Source organism: Toxotes jaculatrix, chromosome 1 (assembly GCF_017976425.1).
Source record: "Toxotes jaculatrix isolate fToxJac2 chromosome 1, fToxJac2.pri, whole genome shotgun sequence".
NCBI classification, from domain to species: Eukaryota; Metazoa; Chordata; class Actinopteri; family Toxotidae; genus Toxotes; species Toxotes jaculatrix.
This window is the reverse complement of record NC_054394.1, coordinates 30,013,484-30,039,965: the sequence shown is the minus strand read 5'-3', so window position 1 is coordinate 30,039,965 and position 26,482 is coordinate 30,013,484. Positions and strand designations below refer to the sequence as shown.

At 42.1% G+C, this 26,482-nt stretch overlaps 2 protein-coding genes across 6 annotated transcripts; one reads left to right on the top strand and one right to left on the bottom strand.

Annotated features, from left to right (window-relative positions):
• The first annotated feature begins 128 nt into the window (after positions 1–128).
• Positions 129–23,216, top strand: LOC121179938 (lymphocyte-specific protein 1-like). Of its 3 annotated transcripts, none has more exons than XM_041035112.1 (14): positions 129–340; positions 5,886–6,029; positions 7,726–7,981; positions 8,777–8,913; positions 9,043–9,295; positions 10,336–10,464; positions 11,020–11,043; positions 11,180–11,221; positions 11,935–11,966; positions 12,182–12,266; positions 12,672–12,812; positions 13,403–13,501; positions 14,189–14,294; positions 22,895–23,216. In XM_041035112.1, exons 1-14 carry the CDS (start codon positions 282–284, stop codon positions 22,918–22,920), a joined length of 1,533 nt encoding a protein of 510 aa, XP_040891046.1. In that variant the 5' UTR covers positions 129–281; the 3' UTR covers positions 22,921–23,216. The 3 variants fall into 3 exon arrangements, with proteins under 3 accessions (XP_040891046.1, XP_040891038.1, XP_040891029.1); XM_041035104.1 differs by having other exon boundaries at positions 9,028–9,283; XM_041035095.1 differs by having other exon boundaries at positions 9,028–9,295.
• LOC121179918 (mucin-17-like) lies at positions 15,050–25,327 on the bottom strand. 3 transcript variants are annotated; one of them, XM_041035081.1, is made up of 4 exons: positions 25,207–25,327; positions 24,768–24,823; positions 20,369–22,607; positions 17,103–17,408 (listed from the first exon to the last, which is right to left on the bottom strand). In XM_041035081.1, exons 3-4 carry the CDS (start codon positions 22,596–22,598, stop codon positions 17,230–17,232), a joined length of 2,409 nt encoding a protein of 802 aa, XP_040891015.1. In that variant the 5' UTR covers positions 22,599–22,607; positions 24,768–24,823; positions 25,207–25,327; the 3' UTR covers positions 17,103–17,229. The 3 variants fall into 3 exon arrangements, with proteins under 3 accessions (XP_040890999.1, XP_040891007.1, XP_040891015.1); XM_041035065.1 differs by having other exon boundaries at positions 15,050–22,607; XM_041035073.1 differs by having other exon boundaries at positions 15,050–22,607; positions 24,768–24,808; positions 25,207–25,325.
• Between the last annotated feature and the right edge of the window lie 1,155 nt (positions 25,328–26,482).

Here is a 26,482-nt window from a genome sequence, read left to right as displayed (position 1 = left end):
CTTACTTTTCCCTGTGGGACTGTGGGAGAGTCACGTGACCCCTGTCAGGGAACTGGTGGGGGGATCACAGTGCTTCAATGAAAACCACATGGAGGGAGGAGAGAGCTGAACTAACAGAGGGAGAGAGAGAGGCTGACATGAGCTGCAGAGTCAGAACGAGAAGACGGAGAGAGCAGCTGTAGGGAAGGTCTAAGACTCCAGGACCAGAACCAAGGTCAGATCCAGGACCAGAGGCTGTACACAACAATCAGAACCAGAACCCAGGAACAGCCCAGTCCACCATGTCAGAGTCCATCAGGAGAAGGAGCTCCAGCAGACAGCTGCTGCAGAACCTCATCAGGTGAGAGAAAAAGTCATCTAACACTTCACAGGGTTTGTTTTTTTTTCTTGTTTGTTTGTGCAGGATAAAACAGTTTGCTAAAACTGTGTTCTGCAGAGTTTGATAAAGTTTGAGGGTAATCGATCAGGAATAAAGCAGAATGTGATTTAAGGATTTCAGTCAGTCATCAACTAAATAAACAGGTGGTGGAAACTAACTACATTTACTGACTAATTTGTCTTCACTTCTTACCAGATGTGGAAAGTAACTGAGTACATTTACTCGAGTATTTAAGCGCTCCTTTGATACTTGTATATATTTTCATTTTCTGCTCCTCTAAACTTTTACTCCACTACTTTTCACTTATTAGTGCACTTTGTACATTTTATTTATCAGGCGTCACATCACATATTAAACGTTTCTAAATTTGGAGCATTTTTAGAGATTAAACTACCCCATGGTATATGGAATTGTCCAAATTTGCTCGATCTTGACCACTTACATAACATGAATGTACAATCAAGAATAATAATGATGTGGTATTATAGTAAAATAACTCTGACAGGACATTTCCACAAAGCAAGGTCTTTTTGCTTTTGGCTTTTTCTGCTGTAACTGCAGTACAGAAGCAGAATTGCTTGGGTTTTTTTTTTCTGTTCAACTTTAATTTTATTGTCCCCAAATCTGCAGCCAGATTGAACAGAGGACACACTTGAACATAAAGAATAAAATGTATAATTAAAACTATGTAAAACATTATGATAAAACTTCACACAAGCTCACAACAAACTTTTAATGTGCGTTAAGTTTATTTCACTTTAGTGACAGAATAGTCATGTTGTCAGTCATATTTACTGCTTTTTACAATCTTGAAGCATGAAAATCCAAATTTGGGAAAAGAATCCGAGTTTAGTTGAAATCATTTGTTTGAATACAGTCAGATTTGGCAAGAGTATAGGTGTAGTTTAAGGGGGTCTGTGTATAGTGATATGATATTATAATAAGTTCATTATAATAACATATAATTAGCTACCTTGCTTTCCAAATTTCCAAAATTTCCAAATTTCCAAAATTAACATTAATGCCACTTAAATGCCTTATCTTTGATGTTCCGTACTGTTATAGGAGAATAATGGCTATAAATGAAAACATCAAGAATTTCCCCAAGTTGAAATAACAACCTTTGGTGTTCAAGTTATGAAACTTCAATTGCACCCACGCTACAGAGCCTAATTAATTAATCAAGTCTTTGACTTCACTGTAAGATCTAAAGAAAAAATCAAGAAATGGCTCTGTCAGCTCTGCAGCAGCTTCTGACGGGTACCTGGGAGACGAAAACAAACGCACCTTTTTCAGGTACACAGCTATGACATGATAAGGTCAAGTCATAATGTAACATAGATCAAGCAGCTAATCTTTCATGTTTACTGAGGAGCCTAATTTATTATTTTAATTTATTTTAATTACACAGTGATGATAAAGTATATGGGCTGTGATATAATGTCTTCCTCTTTATTTTTACCAAATATTTACAGAAACACTTAAAGTTTATTCATTTCTCCTTCCCTGTCATCATTAAGTTTTCTTCTCTCTCTGTTCAGTGCTCCATTGGCCTTGTTCGTGCACTTAACACAGTCTGTTCTGATTGATCTCCTCTAACAGGCACAGGAGCCTGGCTTCGTGCTTTGTTTTTCATGTTTGCAGCCTCTTCCTAACAACTACTGCTCCTCGTTGTCAGTGAGGTTGTTGTTTCCTCTCTGATCGGTGGAACATTGCTGTGTGACTTCACTGTAAATGACACTGAGCTCTGAGTTCAATGGCCTCTTTTAGAGCTTCAACCTTCTTAATGGCCATGACATCATCTGGCTGAGTCCTAAACCCCCCCCAACCCCCACTACACACACACACACACACACACACAAAGAAAATGCCGTTCCCCAGGCCTCCATTGCCTCATTGTGTAAATGGTGGAAAAAGTGATGTGTATCAGACAGATTTCCTCCATAATTTGCTCGCTTCACATTTGTGCTTCGCAGCGTCATGTTAAATGTCCCAGCAGGCCCCGAGGAGACCTTGTGCACCAGACTGCTCTGCAGAGACAATGCACTGTAACAGCAGTAACTGTGTGAATAACGCAGCGCAGACATGCGTCATGAACTTTTGTCTGTATTAAACCTGAACCAGGAGCTGTGAGATTCTGAACCGAACCGTCAAACAGTTTAATAATGCTGGAGTCACTACAGGTGGACACTGTGCTGCAAGATCTGGTATTTTGACAGAACACAACAGACTGCAGACTCAGTTGTAGAGACACTTGATAGTCTGGAGACAGATAGTGACTCCAGCTGTGGGTTTGATATTTACTACGTTTTCTTCATCTCATTTGTTTTTCAGTAAAAATGTTCTGAATCTTTCCCTGACCTCAACCAAAACGACGACAAGTTGTTGCCCAAACTCAACCGCAGACGCAAAAGTCAAAGTCCGGCAGTTTGTACACCAACTATTAACCTCACCTCCTCCCTGTGACTTCTGTGTGGGACATGAATGTTGGATTTCATTCAGTCCAAAAAACAAACTGGCTGTGAAGACGTTTGTCAGCACAGGTCAGGGTTGGGCAGGAAGAACCGCGGCAAATTTCACTGTGATTTCTGTGTCACTTTCACATTTGTATCTCTTCACCTCCTAGATGTTAGATTTCAGTCCATCTCTAATGCATCATGAAATATTTACTGGTACTTTATTGTCAGTACAGTAGGAGGAAAGAAAATTATATTCTAAGTATTTTTGCACATACTGGGAATCTGCTTGGTACAGGAACGGGAAGCAAAACTGAAGTTTGGGAACCTTGATCTCATCTTGTAATGAAAGAGGAAAATGGGGAAAACTTAACAAAATTACACCATAAATCTAAGATTACTGTTTTGGATATCAGGCGGCTGTGGCTGAGTATAGAAAGGTCCACTGATGTGTCTTTCTTACTTCTCTCATTTATTTATGTGGTGTTGTACTTTAAAAAAAAAAAAACTGGCAGCAACTGATTCATTTAAGTTGAGGAATCAGTCTTAAAAACTCATGTTGCTCTTTGGATAAATGGTTTATTTCACTTTTACAGCAAAGTATACATGAACTCTGATCACTGATGTGATCCTTTAAGGATTTCATTCTCCGTCCCCTTCCTGCATGTCAGACCGCAGTGATGAGGTCCAGACAATCAGACCTGATCCCCGTTTGACCCATTTCTCCCCAAAAAAAGGCCTGAGTGAGAAGCTGAAACAACTCTGTCACACATTAAATGGATTTACAGCAAACTGAGGACTGATTCCTGCCAACATGGATCCCACTACGTCTCTAGCCTGCACGATCTTATGTAGGTCACTTTCCCACATAATAATGACCGCAGCATGTTTGACTCACAGCCGTCCACGGCCAGTGTCCTCAGCAGGAGCTCAAACCAGTGACATTTTCATTAGTCTTTTAAATTTAAATTTGTTTCTCGCACATTGAAGATGTTTTTTTGTGATGATCTCATCAAGACACATGTTGGATGAGCCCCGGGGTTGACATGTTTGGAAAATTAATCATATTTTTGGGTGAAGGCCTTTGCATTTAATTGATCTGCAGTTTGCCAGAGCAAAGATGAATTATCTGCATGTTTTATGTTTTCTATCTTAATGAAAACCAACGAGCTTGAGGCTTTGGCTGGTTTTTGTCCCACGGTGCTGCTGCAGTGTCGTGATCATCACAACACCAGCAGATTTTAGCAGAAGACTGGAGTTTCCAGAGTGAAGCCTCCAAACAAAGACAGCTTTTACATAGAAGCTTTTATTGTGAGTACATAGAAAATTAATTCATGTTTTTCTATGTTTGACCAGCCACTGTAATATCGAACATCGTTATATACAACTTAGCCAAATGATCTAAATCATTCAGAGGTAAATGGAAAAATGAGTGCGTCCAAAATGTTGGAAAAACTCTGCCAAGTGCCGTAATTTAAGAAAAGTTGATCTTTAAAGTGTGATGGATGTTTACAGACAGTTTGGGCGATAATAATTTTACTTTTCACTTTTGGTCTGAATAAGATTGACCTGAAAGTTTGTTAAAAACTATCTGAGTTTTCGTGTTTCTTTTCTGCTCAAACTTGTACAATGCCACCATGGCAGAAAAAAAAATCCAAGTCTTAAAAACAATGACATAAGACTTTGGAAAGCTTGTTTGTACCCAACTTAAGTCCAACAACAATTTCTGTTTTCAGAGGTGAACAGTTTCAAGCTGACAGCCAATCAGACGTCTGACTGAATATTTCCAAAGCTCCTTTTATTCCAGTTTTCTGACAAGATTTTCTCCAGACCTCCATCGTGCTTGTGGAGGTCTGGAGTTCTGCAGGATTTAAGTCTCTCTCCATCTTCCGTCGTGCTCCTCCTCCATCTCTTCGCCTCCTCCCTCTCCCTCTTTGTTTCTCTCCAGAGATTAAAATTAAGTGAAACAGCACAGCAGCTGGCTCGAGCTCCACCAGATGTGCTCGGACAATAAAAAGGGTTATTGTTATCAAGTCCCGCCCACTGGAAACTAAAACAGATCAGACCGAGAAAGTGAATGAGCTTTCAATGAAAGAGAAAGGCCAGGTCATTTTTTCCCTCTGATTTTTAAATCCACTCACCTGAGAAAATCCTCATACAGAAACTGTTCTATAGAGACCTTTCACTGTTGTACCAGACAAATAAATAGGAAATGTGAATAATGTGCAGGTGGGCAATGAAGTGGTTCACAGAGCACATAACATGGCTTTAAATTTCGTTTCTCGACTTCCATTTTTGTGGCAGCAGTTGGTTGTTTGTCTCTTTCCTGTTTCCGTCTCGCACAAAGACAGCTCCATGAATAAAAATGGTTTTCCCAGTTTGGTTTGGAGGAAGTTACCTGGTCTGCACAGAAACCAGATCTCAGTGCCACCCAGCACATTTGGGTTGGACTGGAATGAGTCAGGCTTTGTCACCCAGCATCAGTGGCGGAGCTCACTGATGCTCTTGTGTCTGAATGTTGTAAATATTTGCAGCCAATTTCTAAAATCTGGTGACAAGCCTGAAACCAGAGGAGTGGAGCCTGTTAGAGCAGCAGATTAATGCTCATGGATTCAGAATGAGATGTTCAAACAGTCACATATGGCTGTAATGTTCGAGAGTCCGCATACTTTTACTCACCCCCTGGGGCATGAGGAGCAGCTGGGGAGGTAAAAAAGAAAAAAAACACAAGTCATTGCGCTCAAAAACAGCAGAACTTTTTAAGTGATCGAATATCATCAAACACATGAGAGCATCGCAAGGAAGTGTGATAAACTTGTCATTTTTGTAAGAGAAGTTGTGTGACCAAACATTGTTTAAAGCAAAATTAAATGTGATGAGGAGACCATCACTGTCTACGAATCCTGGTCCTGCTGCTAACGCTCCACACACTGAGGCTCTTCAGGGAACGATTAAGATTGATGGAGACTTGCAGATGTTAACTGACTGCTATAGGCTGTTTTCAAAGGATGTGTGCGCTGACGGCCTGCCGGTGTCCGTTCTGTCTGCAGGGTGACGGCCCAGCGGAGCCAGGAGGATGCTGAGGAGGTGGAGCGGGAGCGAAGGAGGAGAGCCAGGGAGAAGCAGAGAGGAGAGGGGAGCCCCTCCTGGCCAGAGCCCCCCCATCACAACAACCTCACACAACACAACACAGAGTGAGTACGATGCAGGCTTTACAGTTGTGTGAATACGAACAGAGAGCTAAAGCTGGAATTTTTGATGTGGATGTAGATTCACTACAATCTCAGTCAAGGTGGACCAGGTGATATGTTACTTCTTACTGTATGTAATGTAAATGTATGTAATATGCCTATTTATTTATTTTTGTTGTATGTTTTTTTATTTCTGCAACTTGAGCAAAACATTGCAAAAGATTTCTGACTTTTTGTTAAATTCCACACTGGAGTCGTTTTCCATGTGACAGCATGTTCATAGTTTAACGTTGCACCAAACTTCATCAGCTTTCCTCCACACATAAGGAGCAATTTGCTCTGAACATCATTAATTTCACACTTCAGCTGTTTGAAAAGCAAAACCATGAAGAAGAACATTTGCTTTGCTATGGTGTGAATAATCCCCTGACTGGTGCTTGTAGCTGATTACAGGGGAAAAGACTTGCTCTTGTCCAGCGATGCTGCAGGTGAATGAGCTGAGGAAGCTGCTGCACCATCAGTTTCTGGTTGTTTGGTCAGAGGTGAGACGTCAGAGCGGGTCTCTCGGGGGGGGGTGGGATGTCCTCATCACCTGAGACTGTTTGCTGTTGAGCAGACTCACCTACAGCACCGTGAAGTAAAATGCACTTCACTCATCAGATGTTCACTGGTTCGGTCATTAGCTTCACGCTCGTCCTGACTGGAGATTTAAACATTATTAATCTAACTACCTGCTCTGCACAGGGTGATTCTTCAGCCTCAGCCTGCTCCGTGAAAGGACTGAAATCCTTTGTATTTTAGCTTTTCTTACATTTACTTTCTTCCCATGAGCATGTCTTTTTTGTAATGTATTATAGGAAAATGGTGTGGCGTATTAAAAAAAAAAAAACTAACTTTTTGGGGTCTCAAGCACTTGCTGAAGAGGTGAACGTTGTGTGAGGAGCACTTGGCTGAAAGATTCATGTTCAAAAAAGAAATCCAGGATTTTCTTCTTCTCTGCCTCACGTTTCAGAAGTTATTTAGCAAAAACACAGAAAAATCCTTTCATGGCCTGATAACCCACCAAACTTCACTGAAATTTGTTGGGCTTCCCTGAGAGAACACATAATCTTTTATCTGTGTTATTGATGCTGATGAGGCTCAATCTGCCGACCTGAGCTGACCTGAAACAAGAGGCAGCAGTGCTTCTCTGTTTGATGTTTCCATGGTTACCATCTCAGTTGCCATGGAGCCTGAAACTGCAGGTCCCGTCTACCACCTGCCGCCTCACTCAACTCGGTTACCTGTGTAATAAACTAAGCAGCAGATAAACCTGACCCTAGACTCTGAAGCATCGTCTTTGAATTCAGCTGCTTGTAAACTTTTCACTAGTGAAAAATAAATAAATAGATAGGTAGAACATCCGTCCGTCTAGTTTTAAAAATGGTTTTAAATATTAGCTCACCTTGATTTTCTTATAATCAAACTGTTTATGTGCTGCGGTCAAACCACTTTTACACCTACACTACATGTGGTCTTCATTTCCTCTGGTGTGTGTCATGCAGCAGCACAGTGCAGCAGTTTGCATGTTTAGTTTTTAGTGTGCTTCAACCAAAAAATTCATCAGGGCACAGAACTTGAGCTTTGGTCCCATTAATTCAAGCCAGGAGGTACAATCAGTCAGTCCTCTAAGGTACCCGTTTTTCCATCTGTTCCTCAGGTTGGACGAGGAGCTGAAGCCCAGTTGCTGCTTGGTTCTGGAGGAGGACGAGGGCTTCAGCGACTGGAGCCACAGGCTGGAGAATCGAAACGAGCAAGAGGTGCCGGATGACTGCAGGGCCAGGGTGCGGACACCTTCAGTACCACAGTGGAAACCAGGGCCTGAAGAGGAGAAACAGCAGGAGGATGAAGAACAGGGACGGGAGCCAGAAAGATGCAGTCGGCCCCAAGAAGCTTCAACAAGACCCGCAGAGAAGGTACGAAGCCTAGCAGATCGATTCTGTCAGTACTAACTACCAGCCTAACAAATTAGTTTGTGTTGTCCTGGATGTGTCTGATGCTTTGGCCAGTCTCAAGGTTTTCATGTTGAATCAACGTTTTCTATTTGAAAACTCTCTTTCAGAGCAAGTTTCCTGGACTAAACCTTTAGGGACAGTTAACAATACAATAGTCACTGTGGTGATGATGTTAGCTTCTACCCTGCTAAGATGTTAAAATCTGCATTTTAGCATTGTGAACATTGTTAGCATTTAACTCACTAGCATGGCTGTAGACTCCTAATGTTGTTTAAATATTCAATGTGAAAGCAACGGCAGTAATCATGATGATTACCACTGTAATTATCTGCAAGTACTTCAACCTTTTTATTACCTTTTATTATTATTATTATTTTTTTTTACACACGGAAAGAACTCATTAAAGAGCGTGAGCCCTTTACAAGTCTGCTGTGTTAACATCATAAAAACTACATAACCCAACAACGCTAACAGATGATAATCATAATCATAAGAATAAATGATTAAGCATGAGTGTTAAACAAAAGCATCACTGTTTTATTGAGAAGTGTCATTACTAAAAAATGTGCTTTTAATGAGCTCTGAAACGACTCAGGCAGCGTCAAGCCACAATCTCTGCTGCAGATTATTCAGTGAATATGTAGAAGTGCATCTGAAAACAGACTTTCCAAACTCAGGACTCAACGTTTGGCCGAGATCATCGTCTCTGTGGAAAAACATGTTAACCTGCTCTGCTTCTGGTTTCTTTTGTTTTAGACGTCAAGCAACAAAAAGGACGTCAGGACGTCATATAGCTCGTCAGTCTTTCTGCCGCAGGACACCAGACTGCAGCACGCCACAGGCCAACCACCCGACAGGACGTCCTACCTGGCGGCAGGGACAATGAGGCCACGGTGTGACATGTTTTTATCGCTGTCGTCTCGTGATTGGTGTTTTTCTCTTGGTTCAGTGTTTGCATCTGAATCATTCTCTGCTCAGTAACAGTTTGACTTTATTGACCTGTTCAGTTGTCTCCTCCACAGCGGGGGGGCCGGATGCAGGGTGGATGGAGAGGTGGAGCAGGAGGTGCTGAAGGAAGAGGAGGTGCAGCCTTCTTTGCAGAGGGAGTGGAGGTCAGCAGAACCCCGACAGAGCCGCAGAGATGAGGGTGATCTTGATGAAGAAGAACTGAGCTTCACACATGAAGAGAGGGAAGACCTCCACCTCAGGACAGAGCAGAGACACAGGGAAGAGGAGGAGGAAGAGGAGGAAGAAGAGCACAAGGTGCCAGACAAGGTTTGCTTTCTAATAATACTGTTACTGTTACTACTCCTGCCTCTACTGCTGTTCTTACTGGTACCTGTGTGTAAGGAAACCTGAAGATTTGTCATCAACTTTAGTCCACAACAAAATATGTTGGAAACTACCGTCCAGGTTGTCCTGAAACTTGCTGTGGTTATTCGTGGTCACCAGAATGGATTGTAATGTTTGTGATGACCGTTCCTCTAATACCACAATCACAATACAGTTTTTATTTGTGCACCAGTTGTGAAGAAAAAAAAAAAAGAAATTTAGTGGTGAAATCTCCATAAAATTTACGAGCCATTGTGTTTGTGAACATGAACAAACAAAACAGGGACCCACTTGTAAAAACACTGCTTTATAGTGCTACCACTGGTCAAAAACTCCTCAGGGTACCTTTAATGTCCACGTCACAAGCATGAACTTCACACGTTTTACTCCCATGACTGTATCTCAAAAACATATGTTGTGAGTTCTGTCCAACACTTTCACCTAGTGGGGTGTTAAAAAGGGCCCCAAGCTGGGACTCAGACTTTTACTCTTATTTTTCATCACCTCTGCTACTAAGCAGCATTGTGCTGACATAACTCCAAAAACGTTCCTGTTTCTCTGAGTGTTATATAGAATATTTCATCAAACACATGGATGTTTATTAGAAAATTCATAATATGAAGAATTTGGCTTGAAATCTGAAAGTAATAAAAGGAAAAGAATGCTGCTTTGGCTCAGATGCATGATGTTGTAACAAATTCCAACTTTTAGCACCAGCAATTTGCCAGTTATTCATTAGTGTTTTCCACTGAACAACACAGTGTGTGTGAGCAGCGTGAACAAGGTTTAAAAGTCTGAATCATAATGTAAAAATGAGCAGGAACAGATACTGGGGGGAATCTGGACTTGAGATGATATAATAGATCTCTACTTCTGGACCAGAGCTTGATGACTGATGCCACAAAACCCAGTTTCTCGTATTGATCAGGTTTCATTAGACCCCTGATCATAATGTTGACATTTATATGTTGGTGCGGTCCCAGAGGTCAGTGAAGAGCAGAGACAGGAGGAGCGACGAGGTGAACAGGAGATCTGCAGTTTCTCTCTGCAGCAGCAGCAGCGAAGGCGAGGAGCTGTTAAACTGCTACGGCCCCATGAGCCCGACATTCAAGGTATCTCATAAAACCAAAAGTGGTCTGTACAATGGAATATTTCTAATTCAAATATAAATTAAAGGTGATATATGATTAATTTTTCAAAAATCTGTATCAGTAACGGCAGCCTCAGTGTGACTAATCGCTGCATTATCCTCAGATTTTTCCATAACACATCAGGTTCTTTTGTCAGTTCCTATGAATCAAAGCTGCCATTTTACAGCAGGATTCAACAATCAAGTTGGAAAAAGATTTTCTGAGTTGATTAAAGTTTTCTCCTCTTTGCTAATGGAGCTGCTTTCTCCATGTGCATCAAAATTCAGCCGCTGACATCAGATTTCAGTTTGCTGGGCAGTAATGTGTGTTTTTCAGTAATGATCAGTTTAGATTATGATTTTTAAAAAGAGTTTTGGACTGAATGATTGTAACTGTACATCAGAACACAACAAAGATGGAGAACCTGAAGGGGTTTTCCTGTATTTTCCACTAACCTGCAGTGATATGCTCAGGGTGAAATTATGTTCTGCTGATCTGTGCCATCTGTCTGTTTCATGCTCCCCGCTGTTCCTCCAGAAACTCCTCATACAGTTTTACCCGGTAAGTACCGTGTGTGCGTCAGCTGAAGGTTTGGAGAAACACATCACCTCAGATTGTACTTACAGTCATTTAGCTGACGCGTCAGAGCTGCTGGAACCTGCAGCCATCAGCCATTCAGCACTCTGTCTCTTTACAGGATGAAGTCAACAGCAGAGTCTCAACAGACGGTCAATGCACGGTGAGTGCGGCTATGCATGATGGTCAGGGTCGAAGGTGAGCGGCTGCCTAAAGATTACAAAGGTTGCAGACATGGATGTGTCCCAAACAGGCCTACCACGTCCTCCTTCACCTTTTGGTCCCCAGGACTTGTGCCTCTGTTTGAAAGTCATAGAGCTGCTAAATTATCTCAGAGAGAGGCTAAACAACAACAAAGACACACTAAATGATCACCAAGAGACACGCAAAGAGATGCAAAACAATTATGTTTGTAATTGTTTTATTCCTCTTTCAATCTGGAGGTCCTGTTTAGGAAGGAGGGTGGTCCATTTTCTCATCCATGGTTACAGGATGAGAAGGTCACTACTTCTTCTGTTATTGTCTTAATGTTCTTTCCTTGTGTCATTAAAAACAGTCAAATAAACAGTCACAGAGTCTATTTCTCAAACAGCTCCTTTTAATTTAGTCCATGTTCCAGATTTGAGGGCTGCTTTCAAAACCCTCCCCTCAAAAACCAACCAGTGAGGGAACATATGTTTCTGCCTTTCACCATGAAAAAAAAAAAGAAAATTCAATTTTTATTTGGTACAAATAATTTTTATGTCAGTATGTAAGACTGAAATGCAGCCTGCTTCAATAAAAAGTCTTGTGTTACTGAAGGTCATTTCCCAAATGTGAGTTACAAGGAAAATTCCTGTGAGTTTTAACCAGCGATTGTCTTCATTCTTCCCTCAGATTGTAGAGAGAACCGAGTCTCTGAGGAAAAGGTGAGTGTGTGTTTGTGGGTCGTGAGATGGATTTAAATGCATGACTGAGCGGTGTAATAATGCAGCACATCAGTCACACTCAGAAATCTGCTGTTCTTCCACTCAAACACTGGGACTCTGGCTGCATCCAGGGCCTCTCCACCCTCCAGTCTATATAAATATGAGGAAATACACTTTCACCATGACTGATCTGAACATTTTCCATTGTTCTACAGCACCAACAACATAAAGAAGACGCTGCCGCCTGTTGCTGTTTCCAAGATTCACAAGAAACTGGAGCAGTACACACATGCGCTCGAGGTAAAACCCCACTGAGTTACCCTCTTCTTTAATGGACATTTTCCTTTTATTAACTTAAGCAATCAGCAGGTATTTTGCGATGTTTTTTTTTTTTTTTTCACGCTGACTGTTCTTCCACAAACTGCAGGTGTAGATTTACTCTTTAAGATCATATGAAGCTCCTACGTGCGTGTTTGTTCTCTCACCCCACCTCTGGCCTAATAAATTAGCCATGATCTGAGAGGAGACTTGTGTTTTGGCGTTGTTACTTGAAAAGGATGTGATTTCAGACATAGACCAGTTTCCAGATTCAGGCTAAATTATCAGCGTGAAGGACCAGGATTTACTGCTGAACCTCAGACTCTGTGCCTCAGACTGTCACAGTCGTTCCTCCTAACTCACTGAATCATACTTTATTTTTCACAGGTCTCCTCAATGGAAGGCAAAGCAGGCGGTCCGGCTCTGACAGACTTGACGAGTCCCACTGAACCTGTCGCCTCCAAGAAGAACCTGTTTGAGGCCGGAGAAGCCTGGAACCAAAACGCCATCTCAGTCCCATCCTCTAAGGTTAACAGGTTTACTGATGAAGTTAACTTTATCATTCACATATAATCTCTCAGGCCTGAGGAGCAACTACTCCTCCTTTTTCTCATTTACATTGCGGAGGTGTTTAGAAGTTTAAAGCAAGACTTTGTTGAGTTTGCTGAGCAGCAGCGGAAATTACAGGACGCTGAAGCATTAGATTCTTCTCTTTCTTATTTGCCCTGTTGACCCTCTGCCCCTCTTGGTCTTATAACGCCCATCGCTCTGGTTGATAGTGGCTCTTCTATTTCCCCTGACGTGATTGTTTGTTTTATGTTCCTTTAATGTTTTATGGCGGCTTGAAAACTATGAAGTGACTCACTACCACCACCCGCTGCTATGGATTGTGTCACTTGTGTCTTTGCTTGTTGCTGTGGGGACACATGTGACCGTATGTCTCTGCTGCCACATCTGGTCTCAACTGACCATTTTAGAAACCAAAACAAAAGAATGTGTTTGGTATATTATTCTTACTGCTTGCAAAGTTTTGCTTGAATGAATCAAGATTTTATTTTCTTTATTCCACGTACGGTATTTGTTTATTCACAGTAATAATTTCTTTACTTCCGTCTCAGGATGCAGACGGTTTAAAAGTCGGTGTGGCTGAGCTCATCAATCAGTGGGTGAGAGGAAGTGAAGATGGGAGCAGGTGCAGCTCACCCTTCAAACCAGCAGTAAGCCAGAATTTACCTCCTTATCCTAAAGAACCCCTGAAGCAGCCTGTTTGTTTGAAATGTGCTTTGTTGCCTTTCTGTCTAACGCAGTTCTGATAAACAGTTAGTAAAAGTCTGCCCCCTTGTGGTGGCAGTGGCAGTTCATTCAATCGGGGGGACAGTTTTGTAAATCTCTGTATTTCCAGGAATTTTTTTTATAGGAAATCTGTCCTATAAAATGTTCAGGCCCGTAAAAATCCTTAAGAAGGAAACATGTCTCTTTAGTTAAACTACTCGCAACTCATGTCAGCATTAAGGCCATAACCTGTGATGTGGGGTCACGAGCAGACATAGCTTCATTTTGAGGAGCCACAAGCACAGTAGTTTAAGGTATTTCTCATTTTTACATTTCCCATCCCTTCAATCTTCAGTCAGGCTAAAATCTTTCTTCTGTTCAGAATTTCATGCCATGAGAGCTGATGAATGAAATGTAATTGATAACTCAGTTACACAAACACAATAAAGCAAAACTCCTCTAGCTTCTCATAACATAATAAACATTGGAAAATATGGGGAAAGACAGATTTTGGAGGAAACACTCAAAAGTGCTGGTTTGAATTGTTCACATGAATGTTTATGAAACATCAAATGAATGAAGAAACACTGAAGTTACAGTGATATAACACTGTTTTATCCACTGAATTTCAGGAGAGCTCCGCTGGTAAAAGGTATAAATTTGTGGTGACCGGTCACGGCAAGTATGAGAAGGTTTCTGTTGACAACGGCTGCAGTAAAGACGTGAACTGTCAGTCAGGTGAGAGTCCCTGAAAGTCCCTCAACCTTAATCCCATAGGAAAACTACTGAATAATTGAATGTACCTCAGCTTAACGCAAAGAATTAATAATAATGATGCTGCTTAAAGTCTCAATTTGAGGATGACAATTCCCATCAAAAGACCAAAACCAACAATTAATGTCTCATACTAACAAGTTGTGTGTGTGTGTGTGTCAAAGCCTGGTATATCTTATTCCTCTGAGCCATAGAGCTTCTTTGTTTCCATAAACTATTAAAAGCACATCAGTGAGCCACACTATTACTCTGGGTGACATGTTCCTTCATCACCAGGAACACACACACTGTAGTTTATTTTTACTCAGTCCCACATACACACACCGTCCTGCTGCTACAAATACTCACTAGAGAACCAAATGTGAATTAATCCGCCACTGAAAATAGTCCCCAACAAATTCATTATTTAGTCCTGTCTGAGTAACTTTGGGTAAAAACTACAGTACCCAGCTCTTTCAGGAAATTATTATTTTTTAAAAAATGAAACGATATACTTCTGAGCCAATTTCAAAGAGTTACATCTTCAGTGGGAGCTTAAAGGGATTGAACTGACAGCCACAGACAGGGCAGGTAAGTCATAAAGTGTTGGGTGACAGATTTGGTTTTGGTCTTTTCAGGGGATTTGTTGACTGGTTGTTACTATGTCTGTTGGAAATTGCTTTTAGGCTATTTTCAGTTCCAGCAAAAGAATGGCGATAAAAAATGAGAAATACAAGAAAAGAATTTCACATTCAGCTTTATGCATTTTTGAGAATCACACAGTAAACAAAACATAGTTTAAGCATCAGTGTAATAAATAGGGCCGTGGTTAGCTTATAGGGGTAAAGTCCCCCTCACCTAAACAAAATTCCACATCATGATGGTCAGATTGTGGAAAACAACAATTTTTAAAATCCAATATAGAGACAAAATGGATCAAAATAACTTCTACAACATACTTACAACTGCTACAGCAGCAGCAGCAGCAGCAAAGTCCTCCAAAGCCGTAAAATATCATACCACATATAATATCTGCCCTCTTTCTCCAACTGTCACTTGATTTCCTTCAGTCTGTTCTCCTACAGCAAGCCTCTTCACCATAATCATCGTCATTCACTGGTTTTCACTTCTACGTCTTAATCACACTCCTAACTCAGTGATACTGTTCATGGCCTGGACAATGCATCACAAAGCAGGAGAATACTAACCACCAACAGAACAAAGCTGGTCCCTACGTTTATCTGTTACACGGGCTGGAAATTTTATCATATCATCATTGTTGGATGAAAACAATTAATCCCCATGTTTACGGAATTTGGGAAAACATCCTCACACCTCAGATTAATAACTTGTTGACGATGTCAGGGAAAAAAAAAAGGTTTCTCAGCTTGAGAAACCATGTTGCCCAGACCCAAATTGTACCAGCCTGCGTGGTTGTAGTTTCCTGCCCTGATCGAAAGCCCGGACATTTCCCATCACACCTCCACCCATCCCTGACTTGCAGAAACCTGAATCTGTTCTGACTAGACCTTTACCCTTCACTCATCTGTTTTCCATCTGCCCTGTTGTTCCAGGAATGTAAAAGCCCTATTTATTACAGAGATTAAAAACTGCCTACCAGCGGTGTTCACTAAAAGCCTCACTTTGTTTAGAAAAATAGAAAAAGGTGGAGCATGACAAAATAAAACAATCTTTTATCTATCAAAGTATCTACAGTTCATGCATTCAACACTACAGCCTATTTAGGACACCATCAAATGAAAAAAGAAGACTAACAGAGTAGAGATGCTGAGTGTTCCTTGCTTTCATTGCCTTAGGGTTAGGGTCTTTTCATCCTTATTTGATTTAATTAAAAGTGCAAAGATGCCACCCCTGTATTACAGCTGTAGTAACAACTCTGAGCTCTGAAAGCTAACACAGGTATTTTTACACTTATATATACTCAATAACCACAACTGATGAGAATATCAAATATGGTGCATGGATTTATTTTACATAGGGATGAATTTTTTTGTGAAATTTCTTTGCTTTCCAAGTTTAAATTTAAAGACCAATGGATCAAGTAGATTTTAATTAAGCAGTAAACAATAACAATTCTAATCTATTTTCCCCTCAAGAATAATCTGCCTCCTCACTGCAACCCCATTTTATAAAATTAACTTCAGCTATTCTATTGCAGAAATGCACAAATGACCTTTTCTATGAGGCTCCCTCACCGCGCTGAGACCACTGCATCTTTCTATCTCATCATGAGTTACCCAACAGAGAAATAATTTATCAAACCCAAGTATACTTTTGTATCAGTTCAAGTTACATATCTGTGGTTTTCAATGAATTGAATCCTCTGGCTGTTCTGTTGAAGTCTTTGCGTTCGTCCTCCTGAGATTTGCGTTTTATCAGCCCCCTTTCAAACACAGCTGATATTTTAGTGAGTGGCTTCTCCACTGCCTCTTTAAGCTTCCTGGCATCAAATCGGGGGCTATAGAGTAAAATCGGCAGGCGGTTGACAAAAGAGGGAACTTCTGCCTGATTGTCTTTAGAGGCCTTTTTCTTGTCTGAATCTTTCTTGGTCGTGTTGATTTGTTGCATTATTCGCTCTTTGGTGGAGAACATCTGAAAGAGGAGGGCATCCCACATCTTTAACGCCCTGGGACCTTCTTTGTTCCTAACCACATCCTTGTTTTCACATTGGTCTGCTGACAACTTATCACCACCATCTTGATCTGTTTTCTCGTTGCTGCCACTGGCATCAACCTCACATTTGGCCTCTGGCTCTGGAAACTTAGGTTCCTCCGGATCGACAACCATGTGTTTCTTGAGCCGTGTCCATCCGCTGAGCTTACCCTTAAGGCCTTTCGGCTTCTGGGCTGCCTTCAGCTCAGCGGATGAAGGGGTTGTCTCTGTTGTAACAACCTTCTTTTCAGCAGTTGAAGATGCAGTTGATGTCGCTGACTTCGTGGAGGGTTCGGCTGCCAGGGTTTCTGTCGGTGCAGGCGTAGTTTTGGTCTTCAGAACATCCTTGTCTTTGAGTCCAGCTTTTTGCTGAGATGGCGGTGACGTTCCTCTGTTTGGGGATGGAGCTTTGACTGAGACTGAGGCCTGAGGCAGAGAGGCAGGAGTGGCAGAGTCAATCATAGCGGCTTTAACTATGGACGGGTTCATGACAGTATCTGTTGCTGGCTTTGCAGGGGAAATGTTCAGTACTGGTAGCTCTAAATCTGGTCCAGACCTAATCTGGACCAGATTGGGGGAAGACTTAGAAGAATCGTTTTTTACAACTGATGATTTCGTTTCTACAGTGGCAGAGGAGGGTCTTGACTCTACCTGCTTAGTGGGAGGTTTTGATTTAAAAGTAGGTTCACTGGTTTTATCAGTAGAATGGATGGGAGCACTAGCTTCAGTTATCAGTGGGAAGAGTTTTCCTTCTTTACTGGAGTTTGATTCTATGTTTGCTTTTAGTTGTTGCTTTTGGGAATGTACTTTTACCTCAGGGAGTGAAGTGTCCTTAGTTGGGGGTGATTTTATTTCTGGTTTTGAGATGTTCTTGTTAAACGACTTAGCAGAAGGCTGAATCGTGCTAGTCGGTGTATTATTTTGAAGAGGTGCAGTGGGAGGGTTTATCTGGGGTGTCGTTTCTGTTGTGTGGTTTAAAAAGACAGGAGTTTGAGAGCACTGGGGTAAGGTTGGAGTATAGGTCTGTATAGGTGTACTATATACTCTTTTCTCGGGTAGAGGGGAAGCTCTTGTTGCAGTCCAAGGTTTACATACGGTAGGAGGGCTAAGTGGGGATTTAAAATCTCTGTTCACTTCCCTAAGGGGCTGAATGTTTGTAGCAGAGTAGTTACTTAAAGCAGGGTGTGAGAGGGCTTGAGTGTGTACAGCATGAGCATGAGTTTCTATAGATTTCTTTGCTTCAATGACAGGTTGCCAAAACTGTTTCATTCCAGTCTGAGAGCTTACTAAATTTGCAGAGGCTTGAACATTGTCTTCTGATAGCATGATATGACCTGGTGTTATAATAGTTTGCTGTTCTCCACTGATATTAGATTTGTCAGCTGTGATATAACCGGTGGAAAGGGAAGTTGTTGCCTCAGTACTGGCCATTATAGAGTGTTTAGTTTTTGTAGTGGGACTTGCTAAAGATTTATTGTCAATAATTGGCTGGATGTAAGGGGATTGTTCTTTTACAGCAGTTTTAGTAGTAATTTGAGGCACAGATGTCTCAGATGATCTTTGCTCAGCAAGAAGGCTGGCAAACTGTTTACTGTCTGCTTTTGAGTTTGTGTAGACTCCTGTTTGGGCAACAGGTCCAGAGACAGATTTTGCAGGCTTCTCTGATCTCAGCTGAGGGCTTTTTGGTGGGACATGCCTCATGGTTGGGCTCAATGGCACAGTTGATTTACTGACCTGCACACTATTAAATGTTGGTTTACTACTCACAGCTGGATCTGTCATCATTGGCAGAATAGCTTCTGTATGAAGCTTGTTGGTGACTCTAGTTTCAGTAGAAGGAACATTGCTGCCCAGACAGGATTTGTATGACTGTGCCATTTCTGTAGCAGGTGTGCTATGTTGACCAGCCTCTACACCTCCTGGTTGTCCAGGTGAGACCTTGTCTGTGGAAAACTTGCTGACAGTTACAAATCCTGCACATGATTTGTTGGACAGTTTGGTTTCACTGCTAGGTGTGGGCTGTTCTACATTTCCTTTTGAAAGATTAGGAGCTGGTTTTGTTTGAATGTTTTCTGTTCTAATAGGTATAGTGGTAGAATGCTCTGTTTGCATTTTCCCGGTCATTACACCTGCTCTTCCACTGGTGAGTTGTAGATACCATTCTGTGTCTACTGTTGCGCTGCTGACTTTAACAGTGTTACTATTAATATGAGTTGGAGGTTTGGCTTCTATATTTACTTGACTAGATGGTAGTGCATCTTTAGCAGGGATATTAAGAGTGGTTTCAGAGGCCTGTGTAATCGCTACTGTAGTTCTGCTTGAGTTTGTGTAGACGTTTGCTCCTTGGACAGTTCTATCTTGGCCACTCAACCCTATGTTACTCTGTGTGTTTACGAGTACATTCTCATTAATTTTGTTTGGCTTTTGGGGCTCTTTTGTTGACACATTTAATAGTTCTGTCTCTAAAGGGAATTTAACGTCTGAAACATTGGGTGATTTGTTTGCACCATTAAATAGGCCTGGGAGTTTTGCCTCGCTGGTAGGTTTACCCAGTAGTGTTGTATTTACAGCAGATGGGCTTAGCACAGTTGGTGCTTGAGACGATTTCAAACCGAGACCTGGTCGGGGAAGCTGCATTTTATTTTCTGCTGTTTGACTATGACTGTAAATTTGAGTTTCTGCACTGAGCTGCTTAATGAATTTGGTGCTTTGCTCAGCTGCAGATACTGTGCAGATACTGGACTGTGCAGAACATACAGAGGCTGTGACTGGCTCATGTGGCAACATGGATCCTGTGGCAACTGGTTCATTTGAAAACAGGTTTGAGAATTGGGGCTCTGTACTTGCTTTGTCAAGGATACGTTCTATATTAGCAGCCACAGAAGGCAAAATGTTCCCTATGCTTGTCTTATTGGGAGGAATAACCTCACTTGTTGCTTTGATTTGCTGCTTAACCTCCTCCCTTTGTTTAGACAGGAAGGCCGTTTCAGTAGCTACTTTGCTGGGCAGTGGTGTTTCTGAAACCATATTGGTAGCCAGTATTTTACAGTCAGGCTTGGCAGTGAGTTGAGCACTGATTCCATTGGCTGTTGATGGACTGACTCCACCAGCTGTTTGGTAAGATTGGACCGGCACTATTTCTATTAGTCCTGACTGTTGTTTGGTATCTGTGACCTTGGATTCTCCTTTTGCAGGTGTTTTCTCAAGATTGTCATTATTCTCTATGGCATCTATCCCTTTTGCACTATGCTGTGTTTCTGCATTTGATTCAACTTTCACTAAGGTGGAGGAAGAACTCAACAGACCACTGCTATCAGTCAGGCATGGAGTTGTATTCAGTGCTGCCTCTATAGAAAATAGTGCCGCACTTTGTGTGTGTACCTCACCTGCTTTAGGTATTGGTATTGGAGCCTCAGAGTATGAGGCTTTTGGTGTGGAAACGTCACTTGTGGATTGTTGCATTGTTTTCTGTGCCAAGCCAAGAGGAAACTCAGGTTTTTTTGTGTCCATGCTAGATGTTTTAAGTGATTGTATTCCAATACTGTGAGCTTCAGACCGACTTTCCTCAAACACATCTTTACCACGCGTGACCATCCATTCAACTGGATGCTCTGAATTCTTTGGAGATGACAAGGGTTGTAAACTGTGAGCAGCAAAAACCCCCACCGAAGAGGGAAGATCTTGATGTCCATTGAGTTGTTTTGTTGCATTGGAGATGTGTGATCCATTTACAGTTACGTCTGACAGCGCTGTGTTCAAAGAGGCTTCGTTAACCCTGTAGGGTACAGGACTGTGATGTGATACAATAGTCCTAATCCCACCATAGGCAACATACTCAGCCGGAGTAAGCCCATAATACGTTGATCGTGATTTGGGCTTCGAGGATGCCAATGACATTTGAGTCTCCAACAGCGACGTCAAGGACTTGCGTGCCTCAAACACAGGAGGACGATTAGGGGATGACAGGGGGCTTGGACTTGTCGGTGCTTGCATTGAAATCATTGGTGTAGGGTTGAGATTTGAAGTCTTTGGCACAGAGAGAAATGATGGAACCTTTGGCAAAGATGAAGCTTCACTTTCTGCAATTTGCTGTGTTTTTAGTGTTGGAGTTTTTTCTATCAGTGTTGGTTTGACCACAGGGGATTCAGGTGCACTGATACTTGATGCTAAATTCTCTCTGTGGTACAGCTCAGTATTGGCAAGGCTTAAATTTATCGTACTCCTTCGAGTATGTTGAATCTCTATCTCTTTGTAATTGCTGTTTTGTTTGGTGGAAGTTATGTGATTAACATCAGTTCGATTCAGTTCTTCTGTGGCAGCAGGAGGTTTACTTATACCAGTTTGAATTGCTGATTTGTGTCGTGGAGTCTCGTTGATAATAGCGGGAGCCTGTAAATCTTGAGAGCAGTTGAAAGCAGGACTTGCAGCAAATAAAAGTGGGTTAGGTTTGGATATTTCAAAAATAGGTGTGGACATTTGAGTCGGTGTGCAAGAGGGGGTCTTAGGTCTTCCTCTCTGAGTCCTGGACACAGACAGTGTCTGATCAGTTTTCTCCACTGACACAGCTGTTTTGTTCCTGTGTACTTCAGACAGTGATGCTCCCTGGTATGCTGGGTTTATTACTGTGAGGTCCTGGATTGAAGGGGGTTTAGAAATCTCATAAAATGTTGCCTTTGATGTATAAATCCTGGTTTGTGGGGCGTCAGATTTTGATTCTTTCACTGCTTCAACAAGTGATATTTTTGAGGCAGTTATCTCAGGGGACATCTGGCTCGGGACAAAGTTGCCATTACTGGTAGGTCTTGCAGTCCAAGATGACATCTGGCTCTGGGGGCTGTCCTTTGAAATGGCGTTTGTCTCCCTCTGGCTGAGAATAAAAGGTTGTGTCTGGGTGTTTGAAAGTGATAGCAGCACTGGAACGGGAGGTAGGTCTGCAACTTGAGAAGGTGCTGAGCCTGGACCACAGTTGGGGGCGGCTGGGGATAGGGTCAAGCTGTGAGTTGATATTTTAGGGCTAGACTGCAGTACAGGAGCAACGGGAGGGACTGTTGTGACTGACCCATGGGAATTTGGTGTCAGGTTTAAATTGAAAGCAGAAGGAGGTGGCGGTGCTGGGACCTGCTCAGGTGGTGATCGGGGTGGTGACAAAGGTGGCATTGTGAAGGGAGCCGCTTCATCGAATAAAAAAGAGGAGCACTCATACAGTGGAGCAACCTGCTCTTCAGAAGTCTGAGCTCTGTAGGACTTAGGGGGGAAGCTGACAGTTTGGCCACAGGGGCTGTTCTGAGGATGAGGGAATGCAGATGCAGAGTGATCATGAAGGGAGCCAAAGGGGAAACTGGACACTGAGGAGTCTGCAACATATGCTGAATCTGGTGTCCTTGGTGGGCTGGACTGGTCACTGTGCTCGAGGTCTGTGCTCGCTTCATTGACAGGCGACAAACAGGAGCGAAAGGGGACAGGCGTCTGAGAGAGACTGCCTTTTTTCTTGGCTCTCTTCTTCTTGAGTTTCTGAAGCCTTGCGTTGTCTTTGCCTGGTTTTGGCAGCAAGGGCGGAGGATACTGCTGGGAAAGGTCAGGCTCCAGCCCGTTACTGTAGCTGACTTCCATCAGCATTTCACACTCCTGCAAGACAAATGAGACCTCTCAGTCTATTTACCTTCGACCAAAAATCTACTTATATAATAACAGCAAAGCAAATAAAAAACAATCAAATTGTCCCTCACATAAAACTCACAAAAGCATCTAAACCTTATAATGAGCCAGAGTTTCCCCAAAAAAGAGAAAATCTGGGCCAAGATCCAACAAAATAATTATATAATTATAGATATAATATGTAAGTGATTAAGCTCAGTAATTGTGTTTGTATGACTAGTATACATGCTGATAAGTTTATTTTTCTTCCTTTACAGCTGGACAGTTGTATGAGGATTTGTGAAACACATGTTGGACTTGGAATCATTTTGGATTATGAAAGAAAAAAATCTTTGATCCTGCACAAACTCTAGCCACTATCACTTCACCATTCCCTGTATTTCAAGCTTTACATTGGAAATGCTCTTAAATCCTGTTGTAACAGCAAATTTCCTTTGAAAATCTGTTCTCATTTTACAAAAGATAGTGAAGCAAAAAGTGAGTCTTTTCTCTGTTTAAACTGGATTGGTATTCATTCTACCCTGTGAATAATATCTCAAGGTACTTCAGCAGTAGTATATCTTTGAATAATGAAATAAAATCAACTGAAAATGATTCCTGGTGTGTGATTCCTCAATGTTTAGCTCTTAGAAAGTTTGTGTCTTTGCTTCCGTTGTGATTTACTCTCTGGGCGAGCTCGTCGTCTTCTGTGGTCCCTGTTTAGTTTGTTCAGCTGCTTACCAACTGTACCGATTTAACCCGTGCTAATGGCTCTGAGAAAAGTCTGCAGCTGGCTTTAGAGAACTATGAGCTCTCATGACAACGAGCTCATTAGCAGGTTTCAAAACTCTTAATTGGATCCTGAAGATGCTGCATGGCTACAAGAAGCGTCACTATTGGAAATAGAAAGGCATGTGAAGCTGTTGCTCATGGCAAGGCTGCTTTGAAATGATGACAAACTACTTATGAAAATAGTCACTCAAGGAGACCGTCAGATTTAAAAATGACCTCTGCACAAAATAAAAGTAAACCCAAAGGAAGAAGATTGACACATACAGGAGGGTGACCGGGTTCATGCAGGGAGGGGGCTGTTAGCGTTCTGCTAATGTTCATAATCAAAGAAACTTAAAACGTGAGCAGCAGTAAATGGGGTCCAAATTCCTTGGTCACTGACATAACAAGCAAACAGTAAGAAGGAGGTCAAAGGTCAGAGGCATAATTAACTGACAATAAATGCAACATACATTCCTGTGCGTCCAGGATTATATTAGACAGACATGTGTCAGAGCCACAGAGGGAGCTGAATTTTGATGCATGTTTTTAAGAAAACTTAAACAACGTCTCAGAAGATAATTAATATTCAAATATGACCAACATTTTATGATAGTGTGTTGGTTTTATTTACTATATTATATACTTGGTTGTCTCGGGTGGGAACGAGCTGAATTGTTCCCTTTCTCTCTGAATATTGGAGTATCTTTGGGTGACACTAGAAAAGGGCCAAGCTCTAATTTTAGACTGAGAGAAATAAGAGCAAACATCCTGACACCGAGCACCTGCTGCCTGCCGTCCTGCACTCACACAAACAGCCTCAGTCTGCTGGAAATCAATCCCAGGCCCAAATCCTCTCAGAGCTGCTCCGACTGTGAGCTTAGCCTCGTGTTTCTGAGCGATGATTCTCTTAAATTTTTATTTATGTCATGTTTGTGCCAGTTTGATCTGAGTCAGGCAGGATATTCGTGAGGTTTTCTGACAATTTCTGACTTGAATGTTTAAAATGTAGAAACTCCAGGATAGAAACATATCCTGTGCAGTGTGGCCCCCGTCCTGAAATTTAAACACCCTGAGATGTTTGTCTGGTTTTGAGCAAATGTTTAACATGAATCCCTGTCGTCAAAGTGACTCCTACAGTCACAGTGACAAGAAGACCAGCTGACACATGAGAGGTCCCCCTTTTAAGGCTCTGGGGTTGGATATCTGGGAGGCTTCCACTGGAGCAGCTCAAAAGAGGAAAGTGTAAGATTAGCTATGTGACAAAACTGTGCCATGACCTCGATCTATCTTCCTTTAAGGAACTCAATTAAACAAAATGGAGGGCGAGCTCTTCATTAATCATCCGGTTGTTACATTATGAATCGGAGCAACACTTACCTGGAATAGAAGCAGGTGTTGCTTGTTTTTTGCTGGACGGGCTGCAAAGCAAACGACTTCAGTGTAAGAAAGGAGGAACAGAGACAATTCATTTATTTACAGTTTACAACAGAAAGTGAATAAAAAGGCCAAAAAGGAACGAAAGCATAATCAATGTGCTGGTGTGAAGGTTTTGTTAATTGCTGACTCATGCTTACATTTATGTACCATGGCACAAAACTGTGCAGAAACATACAACACGGTAAAAGCTGCACTGCAAGCGCTTCCTCTCATGGATATAATGTCTGATATGCATCATGCCTTTAAGATTTCAGATCGTGCACGTGCCACTATCAAATCCTATGCACCGTTTGCAGGTTAGCACCTGGCTGACGGGTCAGCAACACGCTGCAGTACCACCAGCTTGTCAATCAACAGACACTGAGTTTGACTGGTTTACCTTCGGCGAGCGGCTGTCGGGACAAACTGCTCTCTGCTTGTTAATCCCGGCTCAGAGTGCCACAGGGCCGTCTCATCCTGGAGTGAACTAGAGCCTTAGGGAGCGAGCCACAGTGCCCGTGGTCACTCCAAAAATAAAACTGTTGCCCTCAGTGTGTGTTGCAGGGGCAGATGGGGGGTTTCCAGGCCACCTGAGATGGCTGAGGTGCAGCCCCTACAGGCGGTCGGCAGCCACCTCCACCTGAGGGAAGGCGGTCACCTTTGTCAGCTCAGCAGACCAGCGGAAGGACATCCAGTATGTAAGCAGGACATTAGGACACAGGCCCTTCACATGACATCTGCAAGGTTGGGCTCACTGTTTTTTAACCCCCCCTGCTGCAGCTCCTCACCTTGTTCACATCTTGGAAAATTGGAATAAAAATCCATGTAGAAAGAAGATGTTTTTTTTAAAGGTTCAACCAAAACATTAGTCACAAAGCATTTTTTTTTCAGGTCTAACTTTATTTTGATCACATTTCCACACCTAACAGAAACCTAAGGTTTTAAATGAAAATGTGTGACTATATTGGACATTTCCTGTTTTCTAAAAGCAGATTTATCATGAATAAATACGTGGATGATTGTGGGAGAAGATAAAACAAAAGGGTGAGTTTCTCAAAACCAAATTTGTGGGTGAGATAGATGAAATGAGGATGAGGTAGACTGCCAACCTGCCTTTAAGCAAGGCATGTACACCAGTGGAGCCACTCTGGGCCCTCAGCTTTTCATTTGTGATCTCTGACTGGTTTCAAACAGCTGCATAAAAAGCACTGACGATCACTGACAATGTTGTTGAGTGTTGTTGCAGTACAGCCTCTGACCACCAGTGGCATCAGTGAGTAGCAACATCCCAGTCAGTGAGAATTTATGCACCTTGGACTTTTTTCTAAAGAGAAGGGTGTGGGCCGCGTCTTCCCCCACAGAGCTTTGACTGGTCTCCATGTGGGTCCCACCATGTAACAACACATTTGAGGGGCCTCCTGCAGGGCCCACAGTTTCCGCTATTAACCTTTATTTACATCTGTTCATCAAAAGAGACGTTAATGGAAGAAATCATTTAGAAATGTAATTATTAAAACTGTTGAAACAGATGTAAAATGTTAGCAAACAATTAGCATGACTAACATTCCTTAAGCCTCCAGTTTCAGCCTCCTTTTAGCTCTGGGTCAGTCTTACGATGACTGCACAGGATCAGGACTGTCTGACAGTGTAGGAGACTCAGCTCCAGAAAAGCTGGT